At 41.9% G+C, this 25,876-nt stretch overlaps 1 protein-coding gene across 2 annotated transcripts in view; it reads left to right on the plus strand.

Moving 5' to 3' along the window:
* The window catches only part of SLC16A1 (solute carrier family 16 member 1), a 42,774-nt gene extending 19,854 nt beyond the window's left edge, over positions 1 to 22,920 (plus strand). For both annotated transcript variants that reach the window (XM_081195198.1, XM_081195199.1), the window contains exons 2-5: positions 7,066 to 7,323; positions 16,128 to 16,271; positions 17,367 to 18,233; positions 18,922 to 22,920. In XM_081195198.1, coding sequence (XP_081051324.1) covers positions 7,107 to 7,323; positions 16,128 to 16,271; positions 17,367 to 18,233; positions 18,922 to 19,199 — 1,506 coding nt within the window. In that variant the 5' untranslated portion in view covers positions 7,066 to 7,106 and the 3' untranslated portion in view covers positions 19,200 to 22,920. The remainder of the gene's footprint in view (positions 1 to 7,065; positions 7,324 to 16,127; positions 16,272 to 17,366; positions 18,234 to 18,921) is intronic.
* The last annotated feature ends 2,956 nt before the right edge of the window (positions 22,921 to 25,876 follow it).

Here is a 25,876-nt window from a genome sequence, read left to right on the forward strand (position 1 = left end):
AGTAGAAACTTGGTGAATGACCCATACTTCTCCTTGCCTAAATAAGAATTAATTCAATTTTCTTCTCTTTGTACCAACATTTAGTCTGGGTTTGTCCCTATTCATAGAGCCTGGAAAAATGCTTTTTATTCATTTACAGCATCACATTTGACTCGACCATCTTATTTACTGTAAGTGTGGCTTTTAAAATAACTCTCCTTGGCTAGTATCTCTGAATTCCACTTCCAAGCACGCCTGACACGTAGCAGTGTTTTCCAAACAAAGCTGGAGACTTTACAAGCTCTGCTTTAAACTTTGAGGAAACTTTTGCATGTAGAAGTTGCTGTCTGAACTGGCTATTGCCTTTTCTCTTTCATATTAGGATGGAGAAGGAAATGAGCCCCACACTCATGGAAGTAAGCCTGCAAAACAGTGTATACAACAAATTTGCCTTAGGGGCTAAAAGCAATAAACTAGCACAGTGTTACTTGAGCTGAATTTACTGGAACTCTGACCAGCTCAGGAAAACTTCTAATGCATTCAGTGTGTCAGTATTTGTACAGCAAAAGAGGGTTTAAAACCGAAGTACTCCTTATGGGTGCTCCCTGCCTTTTAGTGCTACTGAGACAATGCTTTGGCACATTAAGCCATAAGCAAGTATTAACAACTGTGGGTCAGCACCTCACCTAATAAAGCGCTTTTTTCTTCACTGCAATTTTGCAATAATGTGTCTGATTCAGTGGAAGTACAAAAAGTGGTTGGGCATTGCTGAGCTGACTCACAACAGCTCTTTATTTCTTTTGTAAACATAGAAGTAAGTCTCCTAAATTGTTACCTTTGGTCAGCAAACGTTTTCCCTCTGTTGTTGAAGATATCCCTACCTCTCTGCAACATTGCTAAAACTGTTTATTAGTTAGTTTCCAAGAGCCTGCACTATTCATCTCCCACCCTGAAGCAGAGAATGGATGCACTGGCATGGCTGACAGAACTGTGGTTATTAAAGAGCGTTACTTCATGAAAGACATTCTTCCCATACACAAATTATCTCTGTATAGGGAGAAAAAGAGTAGCTCTTCATGGGAGGGTCTGTTTCAGCCAAAGGAGATAGAAAGCTGTGCAACTACTGGAACGTATAATGATGTCCACTTACTATGAGTCTATATATGGAGCTGACCGAAAGTGGAATTCAGGATGTCTTGGTATGAGTATAAAGCAGTGTGAGCTCAACTTAAGAGGGCTGTGATCCTCAAATGTGTATAGTAATGAGATTTTCAAAGTTTGCCTTTGGGCTGTTTCCCCCTAAATGAGGCAACTGCCTCACATATCAGCCCTTTTGATATTAGGCAGTGATAGAGGGGCATTAAAAGTAAAGCAGAATATCTATAGCAAGCTGTAGCGCAGGAAAGTCCTTGTGTTAAATGCTCTTGACTTTGATCAGTAGCTCACTTTGAACATGACTGTGTACAGTACATAACTATGTGCAAAATAGGGCTATCTCTTCTATATGAAGAGCATCTCATCACTTCATAAAGCATCTTGTGTACATCATACTGCCATGTATGTTGTTTTTTTTAATAGAACCTGGGAATGATCAAGGATGTCTGTTGCATATTATACTTATGGGTATCTGTATCAAAAATCTGAGCTGTATTCCAGACTACTGTGTCTCTTAGATAGTGTTAGAAACCGAGATATGAAAGCTAGGAGCTAAATGGCACCTTAAACCTAGGTTGTGGGCGCATGTCTAGGCACACTTTTTAATAACAAGAATACAAAGCTGAAAATGAATGAACTGCAGCTAAAATATTATGTTCATTTTCCACATGGTCTAGTCCTTGCCCTGCCCACCCCCTTAATATTCTTAAGAGGGTCTCTTCTCCAGTCTTCAGAGTGTAGCTGGAAGTGGGGAGGCAGAAAAAGGTCCTCCTTTCTCCTTCCACTCTGCAGTTTTAATCTGAATTCTTAGGCTCAGTACTGCGCCCAGAGTTCAGTGAAATTCCCAGTCGCAAAATGTGCCTAGAACAATGGGATTTTTGAACACTGACCTTAGCTGGCATTAAGACTTCTGCTAGTGATTACTTAACTGGTGAATGAAGGTAAAAACAACTGCTATCATCTGATACACAATGGGAAGAGGGCTGGAGAGAATAGTTAAGTTAATAGGGTTTTGTGTTGGTGTGCATCTTGTGAATGCTTTCTTAAGGTTCAAATGTGACTTGGCTGTATGCATTGTCATTGTGTGTTGTGGTAGTCTTGATTAAAAACAGTAAAACCAATATGGCTATATGAAGGGGGGCCCTTCATTGTAAATTCTGGTTCTGCATTGTTTTGATACAAAAATAAGTTAAATATAAGAACAAAAGCATCATTTTTATCAGGAGATAGTGGTTAGAATAATGCCCCTAACCTCCTTAAAGTAAAAGATCTTAATATTGTTGTTTAGTTGTGTCCGACTCTTCGTGACCCCATGGACCAGAGCATGCCAGGCACTCCTGTCTTCCACTGCCTCCCGCAGTTTGGTCAAACTCATGCTGGTAGCTTCGAGGACACTGTTCAACCATCTCGTCCTCTGTCGTCCCCTTCTCCTTGTGCCCTCCATCTTTCCCAACATCAGGGTCTTTTCCAGGGAGTCTTCTCTTCTCATGAGGTGGCCAAAGTATTGGAGCCTCAGCTTCACGATCTGTCCTTCCAGTGACCACTCAGGGCTGATTTCCTTAAGAATGGATAGGTTTGATCTTCTTGCAGTCCATGGGATTCTCAAGAGTCTCCTCCAGCACCATAATTCAAAAGCATCAATTCTTCGGCGATCAGCCTTCTTTATGGTCCAGCTTTATGGTCCAGATCTTAATATAAAGCCATCAAAACAAAAGCCTATAGTTTAATGTTCAACTAACCTAATGAAAAATGTAAAAAACATGAAGCAGGCTTAAAACTAAATTCACAAACCTCATTGAGTGTTGTAATAGTTTCCTAGCTAGGAAAAGTATGTGCAATAAATAATATATGTGGCTGATCTTAAGCAGCAATTAAATGCTGAGATAAAGATCCTTTTTCTGCAGCCATCTGATAAAGCAGGGGTGGGCAAACTTTTCTTTCTCTTTTTTTCTTTCTTTCTTTTGAGGGCAGCATTGCCTCATGAGATTTGGCTACTTGAGTACTAGTATGGTGAGGATTTTTGATACAGCTTTCGGTAGAGTTTATTTAAAAAACAAATAACTATCTTGAGACTGAAGTTTGTGCAAGCCTGTTAGTTTGTGCAGGCTCAGTAAATCTGGGAACCTGGGGCTAAAGTTTCCCATTTTCTGGTTCTCTCTCGGCTCATGCCTCCCCCTTTCCACCCAGAAAACCAGAGGTACAAAGTTTGCTACATAATTAGTCTCCCCCCCCCCCAGTTAAAATAAATGACTGTTGCTTACTCATTTTGATTCATTGCTCTGGAAGGACTCCAAAATGGGAGGGGGAGGTCAAAATGCTGTGCTTCTGATGGATCTCCTCATCCCTAAGTGCTTATAATATTTGGAGAAATTTTTATGCTGTTAAGATGCCAAATACTGTTATTGGGTTATGTTGACAAATAGTGTGTTGCATCACCCATTAAGGCTTCAGCATACCCCAAAGTGGCAAGAATGGCACTATGATGGTGGGAAATCTGCAGCATGAGCTACAGTACATTCCAAAACAGTCAGGAATTCAGAACTCAAGAAGCCTATACAAAGCACATAAGCACCTATCAGAACTTTCTGTTATTATCTACCACTGCTAAATTTAGACTTGTCTACTGACCTTCAGGGCTCTTTTCAAGAGTGACTGTAAAGGGTTTGGTATTAGAGCTCTTGGACCTTTCTACACCAGAAAATGTGTTCTTTAAAATCCTGTCCACCCCCAGTCTCAGCTTCTGGTCTCTCTTTCTTTCAGGTTTGCCCTTTCAGACCCTTTCTTTCTGGAGTCTTGATACCTTCTAAGACCCATCTACCATCTAGTTTGGAAAGCAGTCCTTTGACATCAAGGATAAAGAGAACTCATTTGATACTAATACAGGACTTCTTACCTTTTCAGGAAATGTTTTAGCTAATTAGTGTGCTCTCCGGACATGTTAAAAGTCTTAGATTTAAATACTTAAATTGTGTTAAGTTCTGTAGCTTGAGGAATGATCATTGTTAGGCACAACAGCAGGTTGAATAGGAGTACCCTGAGAGAGTCTGCTACTTCTGAAATGGAGCTGGAGAAATCTTTCTGTATACAGCTCTATACAGATACAGAGCAGCAGGAGCCCAGTGTAATGTGATTCCTCTGACCCCAAAAGGCGTAGCAGGAAATAGTGAGCAACAGCAGCATTGCAGAGCATTTGGCAATAGATGAGTATCTGGTGTCAGTTCAGAAAATCTTGGGCAATGTTACCATGGAGAGCAGTGACCATTAGGGATTCTGAAAGCTTCTGGCAAAGTGGCTAAGAATGGGTCCCTCAAAGCACCAAATGGAAAAGTGTGGTTCTAGAACTAATGTTGAGTGGACTAATGTAGAACAATAGGAGTCCAAATAATCGAAAAAGGATTGTAGGAGAAGGTGCACAGTGACAATAGGGTGTGGAATGTTTTAGGCAGAGTTAAAGAAAAGGTGTGTGCTATTTCCTTCTATCTTTTTTTAAAAACAATTTTATTTATTAAGTGGTCATAGCTGTGCAGAAGCAATAAAAAATACTGAAGTGCTGGGTTAGTTTCCCATACTGCCTCCATGTACTCCTTTTAGGAATATGGACTTGTGGCTTTTTCTGCTGTGATACTAAGGGATAGTGAACATGTAGACATTAAAATTCAAAACATGTTGTTGTTTATATTGGAATAGCCCCAGAGGATATTCTCTCTGCTGAACACCACCAGTCCAAAGTGTGATTCATGCAAACTTTTGTTGTGGTTGAGGTTGGGGTGGTTTCTTATAAACCAGGCTGACTTGATAGTGTTATGGTGGTCAAGTGGGACAGCATGGTTTGGACTGGTGTGTCACTGTTTGTAGTGAACCCAGGATGCACTCCAACACTCTTGAACTCAACTATTCTTTGAGATTTGGTTCCCATAATTATGTGCTGATTGTTGACCCTTTTAAGAAGATGTAGCCTAAATAAACCTCTGTGAAAGTCATGTTCATTGGAACTAATGCTGTTGACTGGAAATGCAATGATTTCCTAACCATTTCAGCAGCCAAATGCTTTGTAATTGATATGTCTTGTGGGAGAAACTTTTCCAACTATTATGCAACTTCTGGGTCCTTGTCCTTGCTTGTAATTTGTACTTCATGCATCTGTTTTATTGCCGAAGTTTTGTGTAACTATCTCTGACTTCAGGACCTAGCTATCCAGCATGAACAGTATCTATATTTTTCATATTTTTAAGTTTAAATTTGTATCAGCCCTTCATGCAAATATCTCAAGGTGGTTCACAGCAGTCTTTGTGCTCTGAGCCCCTGCATCCTTTCTTAAGGCTGTATATATGTGCAAATAAAACCATATATCCTAAAAAAAAGGCGGTTCACAGCATAATTTATGGTAGAGTATTTCTGAAAATGCTGAACAAAGAGACTCACCAGAGATTTCTAGTTATTGCTAACTCATTTTACAGTGGTGCCTCGGGTTAAGTTCTTAATTCGTTCTGGAGGTCCGTTCTTAACCTGAAACTGTTCTTAACCTGTAGCACCACTTTAGCTAATGGGGCCTCCTGCTGCTGCCGCGCCGCCGGAGCACAATTTCTGTTCTCATGCTGAAGCAAATTTCTTAACCCGAGGTACTATTTCTGGGTTAGCGGAGTCTGTAACCTGAAGCGTCTGTAACCTGAAGCATCTGTAACCTGAAATGTATGTAACCCGAGGTACCACTGTACTTGAAAATCCCAGATTACCAACAATTAATCTATTCTGTTTTATTTCTAGTTGCTCAGACCATGTATCCTAAAAAGTGAACCTTATATTTTTAAGCTTGCAGATTTTATAAACTACCGGTAGTTTTTCCTATAATAGGTAAATAACTTCAGAAGAAACAAATGCCAGTAGTGGTCTCTGGCCTTTAAATGGACATGGGTTTCAGGGTAGCATAACCTTGAGCTGTTCAAATCCAGCCTTGGCATTGCAAATGCCCATAAACAAGAAGCTTTTGATACGATTTGGTTCTGGAATTCAGAAACCTAATTGCCAGAAAGAATAAATGCTGATTTGAACTTAATGCTGTAACATTGTTTTACATAATGAGAATGAACTTGTTTCCCCCTGGGATCGCACACTTTCCCTCCAGTGTGGCCACAAAGAGGAGTTTGGACAGTTTTGTTTTTTGTCTTAAATTAACCACAGCTTGCCATAGCATCAAACTCATACAGTGGTACCTCGGGTCACAGACGCTTCAGGTTACAGACGCTTCAGATTACAGACTCCTCTAACCCAGAAATAGTACCTCGGGTTAAGAACTTTGCTTCAGGAAGAGAACAGAAATCGTGTGGCGGTGGCAGGGCGGCAGCAGGAGGCCCCATTAGCTAAAGTGGTGCTTCAGGTTAAGAACAGTTTCAGGTTAAGAACGGACCTCTGGAACGAGTTAAGTTCTTAACTTGAGGTACCACTGTACAAGCTATGGTTAATCACAGTGGTCAGTGAAAAGAAGCCAGCTTCAAAGCACAGTTAAGAAACTGATTTCTTTGTTTTCATTAATCATAAATAACCACAGTTTGCCTGGGTTTGGAGGCCATAGCCTCCCATAGACCTTCAAAACAACTTTTTAGGACTGCACTGGAGGAAGCAGGGGGAGTCCAGTGGGAGGCAAGGCTTTTTCTTACAACACTAAACAATGTGTAAGCATTGCATCCAAATGCAACCTAAAGCTAGTGTTAATTTCTATGGGTTTTTGTACTCTTCAGCTGTTTAAAAAACAGCCCTGTGCGTCAAAATTCAAATGTTAGATTTCATTCAGATGGAGTGTTCTTCTCAGAAGCTTCTGTGTAGGAGTAGAGGGAAGGTTCAGCTTGTAGAATGTGGCTCATTTCAAGAGACTTAGAAAAAAATTAAATGGAATGCTTCCGCAACCCTAATGACCTTACTCTGTTTTCTTCACAGATCTTTGATTTCTAGTTGAATTTGCTACCACTTCAATCAAGATGCCACCAGCAATTGGAGGCCCCGTGGGATACACGCCACCAGAAGGAGGGTGGGGCTGGGCAGTGGTTGTTGGTGCCTTTATCTCTATAGGCTTTTCCTATGCATTCCCAAAATCCATCACGGTATTCTTTAAAGAGATAGAAATAATCTTCGAAGCATCTAGCAGCAAAGTGTCCTGGATCTCTTCCATTATGCTGGCAGTTATGTATGCAGGAGGTAAGTTTGCAAGCAAAATAAAGCTGCATGCCTTTACTGTGTCATATGTGGAGGCTTAATTATAATTGTGACTCCTAGTTCAATCTCTTTTAATTAGAGGGAAAAGATTCATTAATAGATTTGTTGTGGGTACCTTATTTCGTTTACACCCACACTGTATATTTAAAGCAGTCTTATACCACCTTTAACTGTTATGGCTTCCTCAAAGAATCCTGGAAACTAATTAACTGTAGGTTAAGGATATCTGGCATTGCTAGGAAATCCCTCACAGAATTATAGTTCTCAGGTCCCTTAAACTACAGTTCCTAGGATTATTTTTTTTGGGGGGGAGGGGAAGCAGTGACTGTTAAAATGATATAGGAGCACTTTAAATAAATGGTGTGGCTGTGACCCTTTGTCTCCCATGTGGTAGAATGAATTCTTGAAACCCAAAATGGGATGGGGGTGGGGTGGAGAAAACCCAACTCCAAAGCTAACTTTTCATCCTCCTTTACAAAGCTGAAAATAAAATACTTCCGGGGTACTATTTCTGACCTGGCAGCCTTTCTGTTGTGCCTCTCTGACATCATTTGTAAGGAGGCTGCTCTAAGTTAGCAAAGTATTATTATTTATTATATTTGTATTTTACCCTTTGTCCAAAAATCACAGGTGGTTCACAACATAAAAATACAAAATGAGAACACAAAATGCATAATAAAACAACCCCCCCAAACCAATAGCCCCCTCCATACATTTTAAAAAACCATAGAATGCTCAATCAGACAAAGGCGGCCTGGTTATAAAGAAATGCATGGTGCCTAAAGATACTAATGAAGACACCAGGTGAGCTTCCCAGGGGAGAGCATTCGACAACTGTTCTCATGTTGCCACCATCTGGTACCTCTTGTGGAGGAGGCATCTAAGATGGGCCTTAGATGATAACTGCAGAGTCCGGGTCGGTTCATATGGGAAGAGATGCTCCCTGAGGCACTGTGGTCCTGAACCTTTAAGGCTTTATAGGTCAAAACCAGCACTTTGAGTTGGGCCCAGAAACTAATTGGCAGCCAGTGCAGTCGGGCCAGGATAATTGTAATATACTCAAACTATCTTGCCCTGGTCAGCAGCCTGGCTGCTGAATTCTGTACCGGCTGAATTTTCCGAACCATCTTCAGAGGCAGCGCACATTGCAGTAATCTAACCTAGAGGTTACCAGAGCATAGACAACTGGAGTTAGGTGCTCTCTGTCCAGATAGGGCCACCAGCTGAAGCTAATGAAAGGCATTCCATGCCACCAAGGCCATCTGAGCGTCAAGCGATAGCAAAGGATCCATCAGTACCCTCAAGCTACATGCTCACTCCTTCAGAGGGAATGAAACCCCATCAAGAGCAGGCAACCTTCAAGCCATCTGGTCTAGGGGACCATGCCGCTAACAGTGCCTCTATCTTATTCGGATAGAGCTTTAGTTTGTTGGCTCTCAACCTTTACCGAGGCAAGACATTGGTCTACAACATCACCCACAGATGTAAAGGAGAAGTAGAGCTGTGTGACATCAACCAGCAGCTTGCTGACAACACACTCCAAAGCTCCAGATAACTCAGTGGTGTCATATAGATTTTAAACAGCATAGGGGATAAAATGGAACCCAGAGGAACCCCACATTGAAAGCTCCATGGAGAAAAGAGCACTTCCCAAGCATCACCCTCTGAAAATGACCATTCACACAGGACTAGTACTGCAAAGCAGTGCCACGCCCCCCCCCAACTTGGACAGATGCTCCAGAAGAATACCATGGTTAATGGTATTGAAATCCAAGGAGAAGTTGAGGAGAATCAACAGGGACATATTTTCCTTGGGTTTCTCCTGGCAGAGGCCATCATACAGGGCAAGTGCACTGCTTTTCTGAGTTAGCCTGGTTAAGGAAAGACAGTGGATGCTCAGCACTGCAAGTCACAGGAAGATACATTGTAGGAGCAAATAAAGCATTGACTATATGTATATCGGGATGCAAGTGGCGCTGTGGGTTAAACCACAGTGCCTAGGATTTGCCGATCAGAAGGTCGGCAGTTCGAATCCCCACAATGGGGTGAGCTCCCGTTGCTCAGTCCCTGCTCCTGCCAACCTAGCAGTTGAAAGTCCGTAACTAGAGCAGAACGCAACACGAGGTATGACTCTACACTTTCCAAATAGTTAGGTATAAATGTTCATGCTCATCTCTCGTTAGAAGCTGTTGATGTTTCTTACTGGCATTTGCACTGTGCAACATGTGTGATACATGGTTAACTATTTTCAGAGTTTTTGACTTGATAAAGCAGGATCTTGACAATGAAGAATGTGAGTGTGTGAAAAAAATTTATATACTTTTATGCAAAAGAAATCTGAACCAGGCCACCATTGCCTTAATGTTAGCGTATAATTTATGTGCTACCATGCAAGGTGTATAAACCTTGCACGAAAGCACATGAATTATATACTAACATTAAGGCAATGGTGGCCTGGTTTGAACTTTACATGCCTAGTTCCAACAAAGTAGGATTTGTTGATTGGGAGTGAGCAGTGAGGTCAAGCATTTCCCCCACTTCCTGGTGTGTAAGGTGCACTTAAAACCACAAGTATCCTGCTATGAAGATTGCAAAAACACAACAAAAACCCTCTGGCTTAAAACCCTCAAGGTGTATTCTATGATGCTGGGCACATGAAGGCAGGAGGAGGGAGTGCTGAAATTAGCTGGCTGGGTCCGCCCCCCCCCCCCGATTCAACAAATCATATTTGATTGGGAAAATGGCATTTGAACCAGAATTACCTGTTCATCAGCATTTCAATGGCTGTGGCTGAAGGTCTTTCATTAGAATGGTCTGTGTATAGAGAAGCTAACAAGATACATCTGATTTAAATTTTATTTGAACTGAATTATTTCCAGTCTGCTTTCAAGCTACAGGACAAAGATCCCATTATTTTGTCATAAGCATTTGAAACACAGGATCTGAAAGGCTTGGGGCAATTATGGACTGCAGTGTCCAGTTTTCTTTTTTAAAACAATTTTCCCCCTTCTTGTGCAGGGAAGTGGTCCTGGTTAGTGAATAGTACTCTGTATCTTGCCTCCCTCACTCTCGTGTTCTTTCTCAATGCTCATATTCTCAGTATTCCTCTCACTCATCCATGCCAACTCATTTCTCTGTATCCAACAAAACTCCAGACAGTGCAAACAGAATGTTATGTAAACTGTACCCTTTACTAACTTACAAGACTGAGTTTTGGCTGTCTTGGTGCAGTATGTTGCCAGACCTTGGATATTGTCCTGTAATTGGAGAAGGTAGAGACACCCCCCTCCCAAGCTACTGCCGAATAGGAATCTCAGCCATGGCAATTGTAGCAAAACTGATGCATGCCATGGAAAAAGGGGCCCAGGCTATGCTGAGTCAAGAGATTTTCTCAGGGCAGATAGAAAACAAATATATATATATATATATCCCATTTGCTACTGATACTTAAGCAGTCATCTCTTTAAAAACCCTAAAACCACTGATTAAAATCAACCTATTGGCTACATTTGGATGAGATGCTAAATCAGGGGTCAGCAAACTTTTTCAGCAGGGGGCCGGTCTACTGTCCCTCAGACCTTGTGGGGGGCCGGACTATATTTTGAAAAAATAATAATAAATGAATTCCTATGCCCTACAAATAATCCAGAGATGCATTTTAAATAAAAACCCAGAGATGCATTTTACTCATGTAATCCGCAGGCCCGATTTAGAAGGCAATTGGGCCGGATCTGGCCCCCAGACCTTAGTTTGCCTACCCATGTGCTAAATGGCTCCCCTTCCCCTGTTCTGCATGGCTACGAAAAGTCTGGAAGCTTTTGCTTTCTCTTAATTGGACATTCTGAGTTGTCTTAATTGGGGATCAGGGCTTAAACTTAGTTCATTTCAAAATGAGATACCTTCAAGTACTGGTGAAGCTAACATAAAGGTAAAAGGTAAATGGGCCCCTGACCATTAGGTCCAGTCGTGGACGACTCTGGGGTTGCGGCGCTCATCTCGCTTAATTGGCCGAGGGAGCCGGCGTACAGCTTTCCGGGTCCTGTGGCCAGCATGAATAAGGTGCTTCTGGCAAACCAGAGCAGCGCACAGAAACGCCGTTTACCTTCCCGCCAGAGCGGTACCTATTTATCTACTTGCACTTTGACGTGCTTTCGAACTGCTAGGTTGGCAGGAGCAGGGACCGAGCAACAGGAGCTCACCCCACTGCAGTGATTCGAACCACTGACCTTCTGATCGGCAAGTCCTAGGCTCTGTGGTTTAACCCACAGCACCACCCATGTCCCCGTCATATATTACTCAAGTAAAAAAAAGCACTATAACAGTTTGTAAAACAGGACATACTGAATACACGCGCGCGCACACACACACACACACACACACACACACACGTCTATGTGTCCTGAATTCCAATTCTCTTCACTTTCTAACCTGATGTTTCCCTTTTGGGCTGACATGGCATAAGTTCCTCCTTTGGAAGCAGAGCTGGGTATTTGTGGCTTCAATGCTGCTACAGTGTTGGTGGGCCAGACTTCTGTTTTGCATTTTGCCTCAGAAAGCAAGTGACGTTGTTGCATGAGACTTTTCCTTGGAAGGGAACAGTCTCTGCTTTGTCCTTATTCAGTTGGTGAGGCAACCAGCAGACTTCCCTGCTTCAGTGTTACAACAAGAACGTAAACTGACTTAATGAGCCGTCTGTGATTATTTGCTTTAAAGGTTTAGATAATCCGTTTTCTAAACACCCTGTTTCTAATCTGTTCCTCCAGCCCTTTCTCTTCTCTCTTCATGGGCTGGGGATGCAGAGGGGAGAGGCGCCCAGGGTCTTCTGGGCTCAGCCTGGAGCTCCCCGGCCAGCCTTCCTAAGCTCTCTCCGGGCTGCTCCTGCCCAGCACATGAGTTTGCTTGAGGGAGGGCAAACAGAGCTGCAGGAGGGTGGGTGGGCTGAACTCTGGAGCCCAAACAGCAAATGGAGGAGGGTGGGAAATGGGAATCCCTTGCAGCTTCTTCCCTCAGGAGGTGCTAAACAAACACTTCCCTGTAAGGGAGGGAAGATGGGCTGTGTAAACATGAGGGGAACTAAGCCACAGAGAAGTAGCGCACACAGATTTCTGAGGTGATTTCTGTGCCCCCAGCAGGGGTCAGTTTTGCCAACCCCCTAGTTTAACCTCTGATTGCCAAAGTCTTTTTTCCCCCCTTGGATGCCTGCCCCCTTTCCTCCTGCTTTTAATTTTTGTTGTTGTTGTGCATAAAGCTGAATGCACACAAGTTAAATGCATGTAAGCTGTGGGCGGGTGAAGATTGGCTTGTCCTTTGTTTGGAATAATAAGAGAAAATGAGATGTTTGTTTCTAAGATGGGACATAATTACTTCATTAGCTTTTGGTATACTTCCAAAATATCCAGGCTCCAAAGAGCAATATTTTCTGGTCTTACTTGGCTATAAGTGTCGTGAATTTTTTTAAAAATTTTTTGCTTATTTGTGGCTGACCTTGCTAAGCATGTGGCTTACTTAGTCTATATGCTTGTTTGCACTGTTGTCCTTTAAACCATTTTCCAGTAAAATGAATCTTTTTTTATTAAAATTGCTATTTGTCCAGAAAAGAACAGTGTTCTTTTTCAAGGTAGTGACTAAAAATTTGGTGGAAGCTCTGCTGTTCAGGAGTTTCGTATAACCACATGTCAAAGTTCATGTTCTGCAAAACTTTACATAAGCCGCTCCATTGATAGATGAGATTTTACTCCATGAAGTGAAATGTAATTTGGCTGTGTGCTCACTCTGTCAAATGGACTTGAATTCTGCCAATTCTCCCTTTTATAACATGGTACAATTCAGTAGTGTCCTCTTAACAAACACAGAACTTTAGTGTTTAATATCCATGTGACACTCTGAAGCTATTGTGTGCTTTGTGTAGGTGTTCTGCAGCTGCTGAAGCATCTGGATGTTGCAGTGATATAAGAAAAGACTGCTGCACAAAAGCAGTAGCTGCAGAATGCTGCATGCCTAGTGTCATTCCTATATAAAACAAGTGGGTGAACTGTGGTCTGGGGGCCACATGTGGCTCCAACCTAATTTTATGCTCCTTCTGACACCACCTAAAGCTGCCCTGTTCCTCCATCTGATCAGAATTCCTTCCTTCCTGCATGCCCTCTCAGTTTTCCTGGCATTTAACAGTGACCCACTTTTATGTAGTTTCAGTAGAAGTTGAAAGGATGTTATTTTATCTGATGAAAATAAATGGGGGTTTGTTTTAAATTACCCTTTTGTACTTATTTGCGCTGTGTGTGGGGGGGCACATTTAAGTCTGAAAGGAATAAATTTTATTTGTTTTCCAGAACAGCAGTTATTTTGGTTTGTTATACTAAAAAATCTTCTTACCTAATTATTTGAGTGATACTGTCAAACCCAGCAGGTCTTAAGTTCTAAGTAGACCTCCATAGGATTGGACATTCTCATCCAAGGGTAGCTACAGTGAAAATTGAAGCAGTCTTCTTTCAGATTAGTTAATCCACAAGGCTTTTGTTTCTAGCTCCTTGATAGAATGTACATCTTGAGGGAAACAATGTCTACCCGCCCCTGCTACAGGCAAAATTTCAAGGGAGAAAATTTCAGTGATTTATTTACATTTGCCTTGTAAAAAGAAAATGATGGGCAAAGTGCCATGGTGCAGTGGCAGAACATATGCTGTGCATATGAAGAGTCCCATATTGTCTTTCTGCAAAAATCAGTTTGATTTTGGTTAAAGGGCACAGTAGATTGTATGCATGGTTAAGCAAACTAAGATCCAACAAGCTTGTGAAGAGTAGAGCAGGTACGACTTCAGCACTGAAGGTGAGAATCATCTTTGGATTGGCAATCTGCTTGGTTCCTCCTCAGAATCGATAACTCTACCTACAACCTCCTTCCCAGCTGACTCTTGAGACCTCCTGGGGACCAGATGGGGCTCATCCTAATCCACTGGGACCCTCCCCAGGAACATCAAACTGTAGCTCTTCAAGCTTCTCCCACCCTTCTGGGGGGAAAAAGCACTGCATAGACCTATGCCTGAGACCTTGGATTTTGGTTGGCTGGACAGGGCAACTTCATATGTATTCAGGCCTGGAATTTGGGAGCCCCATATTTAATTCTTGAGATTTCTTATGAATTGGCTACACAGCTGTAAAATGCACCAATCACTTTACCATGATTTTTTAAAAAAGCTTTATTAGGAAAATAATAACTGACACACAGAAAGGAGACTGCTGTACTTTGTGTACTTCTCTAAAAACAATTGGAACAGTACCAAGTGGGACAAGATGTGACCCAGCTGGAACTTGTTGGGATTTCTGAATGCCTTGGTTGTTGTTTTTTCTAAAAACTAGGATGCTGTTATCAAGGCCAGCATGGGTCACCATGGGGCTGAGTACCTTGTTATCTGTTCATGGAGAAACCAGATCAGTTAATATCCAGGGCGTGCACATTTGGGTTTATTTAAATGGGCTTTATTATTGGTCCTCAGTCACTGTTTGCTTTGGATTTAGGAAAGTACTTTAAATACTGCCGTGTAACTTTATCAGACTCATACGTTTTGGTTGGTAATTAAAAGAATATAGTATATACATAAAAGATATTGAATAGAGAGGATTTCAGCTGTGATTTCAGCTACTGACTAGCCTGGAATTTGATACACAAGTTATACTAAAATACCCTCTCTTTTGTTATCACTGTTTTATATCTGGTTGAAACTGTTCAATTCATCTGTTATGCCAATCGTCAAACTACTTTTTACCACTCAAGGAGTTGCTTTGGAGCTGAATCATACATTTACATATTTGGTAAAAAAGTGAGTTTACTACAGACTGCCTACCCTCACAACCATTTCAGTGTGTGGTTGTCATAGGAAAAATCCTGCTGTCACCTGTATTAGCCTGTAGCAAATTGTTCTTATGTATGCCAACTCTGCTACCCATTCTTCATTTTGTAAGTTGTTTATGAAATGCTAATTCAGCCAGTTCTAAAGTACAGTGTTCAGCTGTGTGGACATGCCCATAATACAGTGGTATCTCAGGTTACAGACACCTCAGGTTACAAACACTTCGGGTTACAGACTCCACTAACCCGGAAGTAGTACCTTGGGTTAAGAACTTTACCTCAGGATGAGAACAGAATTCGCATGCTTGCGGCGCGGCAGCAGTGGGAGGCCCCATTAGCTAAAGTGGTACCTCAGGTTAAGAACTGTTTCAGGTTAAGAATGGACCTCTGGAATGAATTAAGTTCATAACCAGAGGTACCACTGTACACACCCCTAACCCATGGGTCATCAGCATGACTCCTGTGGGTGCAGTGGTCTACTTCTGACGCCCATGGATCATCTAACCACCTCCTTCACTGCCCCATTGGTCATGAGATGTGATAATGATTACCTTTTTCTTCCTTGAAAGGTACATAGAGTGGAGGGAGGAAGTTGGAATTTCTGCATGCGTGTGTGTGTGCGCGCGCGCACACACACACACACACGGGGGGGGGGGGATTTACAAAATTCACCCAACTTGTAGGAACAGCTTCTCTTGCTGTTGGAGTGGGAATGTGCTTTTCCACAAGCAGAGCTCCAGTTGCAGTTCTTCGATCCAAATATGGATCAGCCTGGAACAAGCAAGCTAATCTTTAACATGGTGATTCATGTATAATATCCACAGCCTTCAAAAGTTCATGCTTTGCTTGGCAGGCACCTGTTCCAAAGTGCAGGAAATGAACAGAAATGTAAAACCCTTTTTCACATCTAGATAACTATTGTCCTTTCGATTTTCTCCTAGGTCCCATCAGCAGTATCCTGGTGAACAAGTATGGCAGCCGGCCAGTCATGATGGCAGGCGGCTGCCTTTCAGGGTGTGGCTTGATTGCTGCCTCTTTCTGTAACACAGTGGAAGAGCTTTACTTTTGTGTTGGGGTTGTAGGAGGTGAGTGGCACGGCTGCAAAACATCTACTTCTTCCTCGCCCAATCCATGGAACTCTTCTCTTCCTTTGAAGTCATGATACTGGATCCTGAGAAGGATGCAAAGAAACTAGTGTAGCCTATGAAACAGAACTCAAAGGATTATAGCAAGTAATTGCCCAGGCTTTTAGAAAGGTTAAACCTATGTCATTTTTTGTTTTCCCTTTTGTTTCAAGTGAAGACCTTTTTATTTGCTCAGGCTTTTTGGCTGTTGCGTTTTTCAATCCTCCTTTGGGTTTTCTGTGGTTCTAATACTTTCATTTTTAATGTTCTGCTCTTTTTATAATGTAATATTTAAGACTGTTTAAATTTATGGTTTTTAATTGTTGTCTGCCTTAAGTGCCCTGAAAGGTGTGATATAAATAGCTCAAAATTAAGTAAGCTTGCTGAAAGATACAGAGCGGTCCAGGAGAGAGTTGCATGGCTTCTTCTCTGTATGCACCTCTCTCGGCAGGAAGCAAGAGGGTGCCCAGAGTCCACTGTGTTTTGAAGAGAAGCACTGGGCCGAAAGGGAAGGAGGGTGCATTGCCCTCAACCTAGCAATTACCCCTCTTTGGGAAACCAAGTGTCACCACAGAGACTTCTGTGTTGACGTCTCATTTTGAAGCTCTGCATGGAAGATGCAGCATATAACAACCACCTCTTCCAACCTTGGAGTTTGACTGCAAAGCACAGCAGCACTGCTTCTTACCTTGCAGGTGCCCCTCCTGGGAAACAAATGGGGCACTTGTTAGGTAAGAACCCCTAACTCGCAGTCTATCCCTACACTATTTAGTGTCTTGGCTCTTTCAGCGTGTGCTTCTTTTTTGTTTGTTTTAAATAACCTCAATCGCCTGTACCATAAATCCTTTGAATCTCCGTTTCATACATATGTCAACAGTGTAGAAGCTGAGTCAGAAAATCACACCCCCACCTTCCTAGTAGCTCAAAACAGCAAATAAGAGTGCATAGACCCAGTTTCTCTCACTCAGCCTACTTCAGTAAATATGTTCTCTAAAGCATTGGATTTGCAGAGCTGCCATTCTGATACCCTTAATTCAACTTTTTTTCTGTTCCCAGGCCTTGGACTTGCATTTAATTTAAACCCAGCCCTGACCATGATTGGCAAGTACTTCTACAAGAAGCGCCCGTTGGCTAATGGACTGGCTATGGCAGGCAGTCCTGTGTTCTTGTCTACACTGGCTCCCCTGAACCAGTATTTCTATAGCATTTTTGGATGGAGAGGAAGCTTCTTAATCCTTGGGGGCCTCTTGCTGAACTGTTGTGTTGCTGGGTCTCTGATGAGACCGATAGGTCCCAAGCCGGAGCCGCCAAAGAAAGAAGTTAAGGAAGTGTTGCAGGAGGCTGGCAAAGCAGGGGCAAAAGAAGATGGTGCAGGAGATGTCAGCGCAGACCTTATTGCTGGAAAGTCTAAAAAGCAGAAGAGCACAGTTTTGGGGACTGTTAACAAGTTTTTGGATTTGTCTCTCTTCACGCACCGTGGCTTCTTGCTCTACCTGTTTGGCAACGTGGTCATGTTTTTTGGACTCTTCACTCCGTTAGTCTTTCTCAGTAATTATGGGAAGAGTATGCATTTCTCTAAAGAATCGGCTGCCTTTTTGCTCTCCATTCTAGCCTTTGTAGATATGGTTGCCAGGCCATCCATGGGTTTGGTAGCAAACACCAAGTGGGTGAGGCCCAGGATCCAGTACTTCTTTGCTGTGTCTGTTGTTTATAATGGAGTGTGCCACCTTTTGGCCCCTATATCCACCACCTATGCCGGCTTTTGCATCTATGCTGGGTTTTTCGGATTTGCCTTTGGCTGGCTCAGCTCTGTCTTGTTTGAAACACTGATGGATCTAGTTGGAGCGCAACGGTTCTCCAGTGCTGTTGGTCTGGTGACTATTGTGGAATGCTGCCCTGTTCTTTTGGGACCCCCTCTCCTAGGTAAGAGTATTTTCTGTATTTCTCTTGCAGAGGGCTGTGTATGGGGATGCATTTGTCTTTTGGTGAGAGAGAAGAGGGCTAGAAGGTTAGTCAAGGGTGAAGAAGCTTAGTTCTGGGGGCCAATTGCTGCCCTCCAAACCCCTCTATCCGGCCTGCTGAACTCTCCCCAGGCAGTACCCCTCTGCAGCCCTACTCCATATCCTTCTTGAGTGTTTTTGCCTGGCTGGAATGTGTCCTCATGGTTGCCTCAATAGAGGGGTGTGTGGTGAAACTAGCCTATGCTACGAAGGTAATATTTGCATTTGTTGCCTTGCCTACTTTTGTATCTGGTCTCACCTACCAAAGGCAAGTTGTACCCAGAAGGTAGTCCAGATGGGAATAGGGCCTTCATTCTGAAAAAGATTTCCTTCTCCTCCAGAGTCAGAATTATGTTGCTTCTGGCACTTTGCAAATGCCAGAACAGTGATCTCATCAGCCTGTGGTATAGTTCCCATATTACATATTTATGGTGGAGCTGATCCAGCTTACAACATATGGATTTTTTTTACCTGTGTAGGAAATAACCTAAAAAGGGAGAGGAGGACGTTCCCACACTCCTTGGTATTAAGGCAGAGACTTTCTCGTCTAGCCATGAAGTAAAATGCTAATGATCTTTTATTGTACTCCCCCCCCCTTCTTGTCCTATTAGGTAAACTCAATGATATGTATGGTGACTACAAATACACCTACTGGGCGTGTGGCATCATCTTGATTGTCTCTGGGATCTTCCTGTTTATTGGAATGGGCATCAATTACCGGATGCTGGCAAAAGAGCAGAAGGCTGAGGACAAGCAGAGGGCTGAAGCGAAAGAAGAAGAAACCAACATTGACGAGGCTGAAAAACAAAAAGAACCCAGTAATGATGTGGCCAGTCTGCCTCAGAAAAGCACAGAAGATAGTGTGAAAGAGGAGGATAGCCACATGTGAGAGAGACTGGTATCTTAAATCCAGGAGGGCATGATGAAAGATTATCAATATGATATGTTGTGCTTGGGTGCGGGGAGCACTGTTGGTAGTGAACAGTGGGGAGACGTTTATAAATCAGGTGATTTTTTAAAAAAGCTGCAAATTGTCTTTTTATCAGCATTTGACACTAGCAGAGCTCAATGGGCAGTGCCATCTTTTTATTGGGTATTGGGTGGGGAGGGAGGGAAATTTTTATACTCTGGCTTTTTTAACAGTAATGTGAATGTACTAATATGTGCCTTAGAGCTTCCACATTTAGGCTGTTCTGCTGGAAAAGCCTTACCTTAGTTCTACAAACTGTTCCACTTAGAATTTTGTAGTCTGCTTAGGCTATATCTGTAAAGGATATCTTGACTACTTTTTATGCAGTAGGTTTCAAGGTTGGGTGTTAAATAAACACTACTTCACATGTTTAAAAATTCTGTTACTGGTAGAAGTATAAATAGCTTTGGAGCATAGGTGATGAAAAGGTTGGTGGAGTTTTAATCAATATTATTGCAGTCCTGCTGTTTCTAGATTTCAGGTACATGCCAGCTTGATTGTGTTTCTAACAGTTTTTGAAAACTTTTCTCATTGTTGTGGGTTGTTTTGTTTTGTTTTGTTAAAGCCCCTTCTTGGTTAAATGTGAGTTCTCGCCATTTGAATAAAATATGCAAAGAGACATTTCCACTGTCTTTCACTTGACTTATTATGGAGTCAAGCCTACTTTCTAGTCACCATTACTTTACTTACTGGTTGTCATCAGCCTAGAATGTTTGCCTTGAGAAAACATTTCAAAATGAAACGGGTATCTGTGCAAGTAGAGTTGGTTACTTTGCGCATGCCTTGTGCATCAAGAGAACCCTCATTTATACAGTTTTTCTATACCCGTTTGACTCATTCAGTGTCTGAGCTTAGCTTTGGAATAGGAAAAACTAAGGGTGTCACCCTAAGCACAGCTCTTGCTTACTAACCCCACTTCCAAAGGGATGCATTTTCATTCTCATGTTCCTCTTTAAGTAGTGATCTGACTGGGTGGCGATGAAATCTGGTACCCCATTTTGTGGAGAGTAATGCTCAGAGAACAGTGTCTCAGCACTAGCTAAACTGTTGAGTAGATACTTCTTTCTAACCTAAGGATAGATTGGTGGAAAAGCTGAACAGAGATACTACTTTTTCTCAGTTCCTTGTGCTTTCTGATGTGGCAACTTACTCCAAATGGGCTAAGAATTCAAAATGAGATGTAGCTGCTCAGCTGCAAGACGCTTTATTTGGTAAAAGATGGGAGAATCCTTCGTATATATTTATTCATTTTTATTAGTGAGAGTGAAAACCACACTTGGGAGGATAGCAGAGCCTCTTGCTAGTCATAAAACCTACTAAAAGTTAATAAATAATCCTGTAAGACATTTACTTTTTCAAATAAACTTGCATCATCTCATTCACCCATCAAATGCTGGTAGTTTTTCATGCTACTTTCAACAATTTTTCATAGCCACATTCCAAAGTGCACAAGTATATTGACATATATCTTGTGAGTCATCTAGTTAGAAGATAGAGGCAAATGATCTCTGTGGGTTGTAAAGTTAAGTTCCAATAACTGAGCCCACAGAGTTCAATGGGACTCACTCACAGATTAGCGTATATATAGAATTTCAGTCTAAGACATGCTGTTGTGAGTCACCCAGTCTTGTGAAAACCTGTAGAGGAGTATAAGTAACAGAAGCACAATTTTCTTGGAATGTACCTGATGCTTGTATGTGTGAACAGTGTGTGTTTCAGTGTGTGACTGCCGAAGTGAACATTGCTTGATGTTTAGGCCAGAAAGATATGTGGGGAACACTGAAAACAGCAATGTCTCCTCTGGTAATGTCTAGTAATACAAAATGCATTGTATGTGCCATTGGGCTCCTTGTTAGTCCCACACTACTCAGTTTCATTGGTTGCTGCTTGCAATGGCCAGGAAGCCCTTAGCATAATGACCTTGTATGTTTTGTACTATTAGGGAGGAAGAGAAGATGCTCTTTGTTTTTGGTGGGAGACGCAAATATTCTAATGTCTTGTTCTAGCCTCAGTGTATAAAGTTCATAATATTGTGGTACTACATTTGTCTTTTTAGGATATGGAAAAGAGATAGATTTTTAAGTGTGTTCTGGGAATCTGAACCCAGCTTAATATGAACCAAATTCCAGCTCTACAATTCTGTGATTCTGTGAATTTGTGCAGTGGTTGCTTCTTGTTTTCCTGCAAAATAATGTTCCATTCCAAACAGCTGGTGTTTAAGTATTAATGGGTGTTCTTAGTGTTCTCAAATTTTTGGCCAGATAAATTGAAATTCTGTTGGGTTTTTCCCTTCTAGGGTAGTGTATTTTAATGATCATCTGCACAGGAACTTCCTGTGCCTTTGATTTAGCAGTTTCATAATAAGCCATAAGCACAGGAGGTTCCTCTGCAGGGACTGCTTTGTGCGACCTAAAAGCAGGTTTGCTGTGTGGCACATCAGTTTCTCCTTCCCACATTTCCACTTACAGCTGCAGACTTTGTACTTAGAGCTTTTATCTTGTGATTGGCCTCAAGTTGTAACAAGGAGGACCCTTCAGATCCTTTTGGGTGAATAGCATACATCTGTGTGGTTTGTTTTGTGAAGAGTTAATAACAGCAGCTATCCCTGTAATGTGTAATATGTGATGTCATGAGTTTGTCCTTTGACAGGTAGGCAGATTGTAGGAAAATATGCAACTACAAGCTTTCAGCACCAGAAAGTTTGTTAATATGAGTGGTGAAATGAATTATGATTAGTAACACTTAGCAATAATTTGTCAGTCCCCACAAAAAGTCCATGCATAGACATCCTTAGAGGCTAAATATAACATGATGCTCTGGCAGGGGTGGCTAATCAGTGGCTCCCCAGATGTTGATGGACTCCAGCTCCCTTCAGTATCTCCCAGCATGGTGAATGGTGAGGGATAATGGGAGTTGTCGTCCAATAACATCTGGGGGGGGGCATAGAATAGGCACCCCGTTTCTATTAGTTTCCCTCCACTTACTAATGCCAGCATTTTTCGTTAAAGGGTAGGAAATAGATTAACAAGTTTTAAACTTTTGATTCTCCTTCACTGTGTATGCTACATTTTTTTTAATCGAAGGTAAATTACTTCTCTGTGAAACTCTTGCCTTGTCAAAGCTCATACTGAAGAGAGAATTCTTACCATTTTGTGGAAACTCAAGTCTGCTTTCTTAATAGTAGTTCTAATAACTGGCCCACACTTTTGGTTTATGCAAATAAAGCCGAACAAATTGATTTTGTGTTTTTCATTTGCTCACCCCAAATATGTAGATTCTGACAAGTAACCTTGTTGGGTTTTTTGTTTTTTAAAAAAGGTTTCTGGAACTCTCTTGCCAGTATTACACAATGCACTGTGAAATCCTTTTCTGTTGTCTTGTTTGCTTAGGTTTTGGATTTTTAATTTTTTTTTTTTGTAATTGCATTCAGCTCTAAAATTGTACAAAAAGGAACAGGTCAGGGTATTTTCATACTTTAGAATATGTTTGTTTATAAAGCCAATAGAGTATTTTGTATAAACAGATTTTATTGTACTGTACTGAGCTGCGACATAAAACCAAGTTATATGTTCAGAAGTTCCATGTGTCAAGAATTCATAATAACTGGTTCACATTGCAATAAACTAACAATGAAAAATTTCAGGTGTGATCAGTGTTTTTTAGTACAAGGAGTCATGACTACAGCAGTATAGATGTACCTTTAGGAGGGAAAAAGTGAGTCTTATAGAGCAAAAAATATGGTATTTGTTCTCAATTATTATGTTTACTGGACTTTCATGCAATGATTTCCCCTCTTCCTCCTTCTCTTCTCCAGCAGGCGTGCACATACCCCCAATTCTGCTCCAGAGGGTCTTCCAACACTCTGCAGCAGATTCTTAGTGGGAACATGCACTGAGCTGAAGGAGGGAGTAGCATGATGAAGTGGAAGTCCCGGTGCACGAGTGGATGTCTGTTGCACTCACATACATGCACCAGTGGCTACAAACCATTGCAACTATAGCCATCCTGGGAGCATGATTGGAGAGTGGGGTAAAAATGCCTGTAATAAAATGAAAAGATAAAATGAATTCTCTATTTTAGTGTAAGGAACACGCTGGCACCCCCAGCTAATTTGTGTTGCTACTGTGTTTCCTTTGGCATTTAGAATGGCTTCCACTCTTCATTCATGAAACTGTATTTTAATTTAGCAAGGCTGGAGGTGGATGTCTACTTTGTAGTGAAGCTCTTTGGGAAAATAAAAAATCCTGCTGGGTCACTCCATAGGTATCCTCTTTCCCATAACAGCCTATCAGAAGCCCTCTAGCAGAACACAAGCTACTTCTTGTTGTTCTCCAGTGCATGCTATTAAGAGGCCTCTGATCCTGGAGGTAATTATATAGCCATTCAACACCAAAGCACCAGACTGGCTTTGTGAGAGCAAATATAGACCAGTGGGGAACACTGGCTTTTGAGCTAAGCAACGATTTGGAGGGAAGCTTAGCAGTTGATTCATTTTGCCAAACCAATACCTGTTTTAGTAATAACTGAGTTAAGAATGGTTTGGACTGCAAAACTTATATAAGGACCAGCAAGGATTATTGTAAAGCACATTGTACATCTATCTCAGAGCCTGATCCTGTGTTCTTCAGGGTGAACAGAACAGAATAGAACAGGTGAGTGGTTCCTGGTTCTGAAGATAGGGCAGTCACCTTTTCTGAATGGGGGTGTCCTCCCCAGAGGCATCAGATACGTAGCTTGGCAATGCTCCTGTCTCCATCTTTGTCACTAGAAGCCCAGGTACCTTCAGTGACACGGAACACCCCTTCTGCCACAGGTGGAGGCAGTCATGCTTGTGAATACCACTTGCTGGAACCCACAGGGAGAGGCGAGTGCTCTTTTGCTTGGATCCTGCTTGGATCACTTGATGGCCCTATTCACTCATCGTACCACAACTTAAGGCACTGGGAGAGTCTCAGATATAACTGCATAGAAATCTTTCATTGTGGCTACCTGCTCGTTAAGAAATGCATTTAATTTCACAGTGTAGTTTTAAACTTCCAAGAGGTAGCTGGTCAATAATGTTGCCTAACTGGGGATTGAAAAACTCCCAGCTTTGAGCACCACCCCGACTTGAATTTTGCCTGGTTAATTACATATTGGATCAGTTTCCCAAGCTCCTAACAACTCTGCCCACACCCCTTTTAAAGACACATTCTTAAACTTTCAGTGGAATCTGCACCCTAGGAACACAAATTTCTGTTCTAGGCGGGCTTCCTGACTGGAAGGAGGCATTCCTGGAGCAGCTAGTCATGCAGAGCTGCAGTGGGCAGCATCCTCTGTGGGTGGGCACTTTAGGTTAGCAAGAGCCTTTGAATATTGTTCTGCAGTACAGTGGTACCTCTGGATGCGAACGGGATCCGTTCCAGAGCCCCATTCGCATCCTGAAGCGAATGCAACTCGTGTCTGTGGGTTGCAATTTGCCATTTCTGCACACGCGCGAGCAGCAAAACCTGGAAATAACCCGCTCCATTACTTCCAGGTCGGCACGGAGCGCAACCTGAAAATATTCATCCCGAAGCTACTTCAACCCAAGGTATGACTGTACTGGCAATCCTCTTATGGATTCCTTTTAGGACCTTGGATCCTGCTTGGGGAATATGTAAATACATACCATATCGATCTATCATCTATCTATCATCTATCTATCTATCATCTATCTATCTATCTATCATCTATCTATCATCTATCTATCATCTATCTATCTATCTATCTATCTATCATCTATCTATCTATCATCTATCTATCTATCTATCTATCTATCTATCTATCTATCTATCTATCTATATCTACTGGTAATAGGGAGAGGAGTCTTCAAACCGAAACACTTCTGTATTGACTCTAATGACAGACTGTCCCAACAGATAAGATTCAGCTAACAAATGTACTGAAGTGAGCAGCTCAAGGTGTGGAAATAGCACACCTTTATCTTGATGTCTGTGATAGGTTGTGCCTGGGAAGGTTAGTAACTGAGTACATCTGTCCTCTTTTGCTTCTGTAGGCCAGGTTGCTGGGCAGGAATCCAGTTCTGCAGATCTAGCCTGAAACATAGAAAGGGAGTAATGTAACATTCAAAAGCCAACAGCCTCTCTATTGCCAAACAAACTACCTTTTCTGTCTTGGCATCTGAACCATTACATTGTATGCACTGCTAATTTTGAAACAAGCATATCGTTCGACTAACAGAAATTGATATATGAAATGTTTTCTTTTTATACCATTCGGAAAAGTTATTCTGATTAAGACCAGTCCTTATTTTGACTTCTCTGTAACCTGTAGATTTAGAAGTAACACAAGTAAGACAGATATGGGGCCTTTGTGTACTGCTAGTATTTAACAATGTGCAATGCTTGTATCTCCATTCTTGAGCGACAGGTTTGCTTCTTGTCACATTCCTGTGGTTACAGCCTCGCCACTGAGTGATAGTCTAACTGGTACAAAGCTAAGAAGTGTTGATAACAGTCCATTGTTAAGCAGAATTGCTCTCCTTAGCAAAGGAAAAAAAGGCGGGGAGAAGATCCAACCTAAAAAATCAAACAGCAATAAGCAAGTGGGAAAAT

This window comes from Podarcis bocagei, assembly GCF_964188305.1.
Source record: "Podarcis bocagei genome assembly, chromosome: 5".
NCBI classification, from domain to species: Eukaryota; Metazoa; Chordata; class Lepidosauria; order Squamata; family Lacertidae; genus Podarcis; species Podarcis bocagei.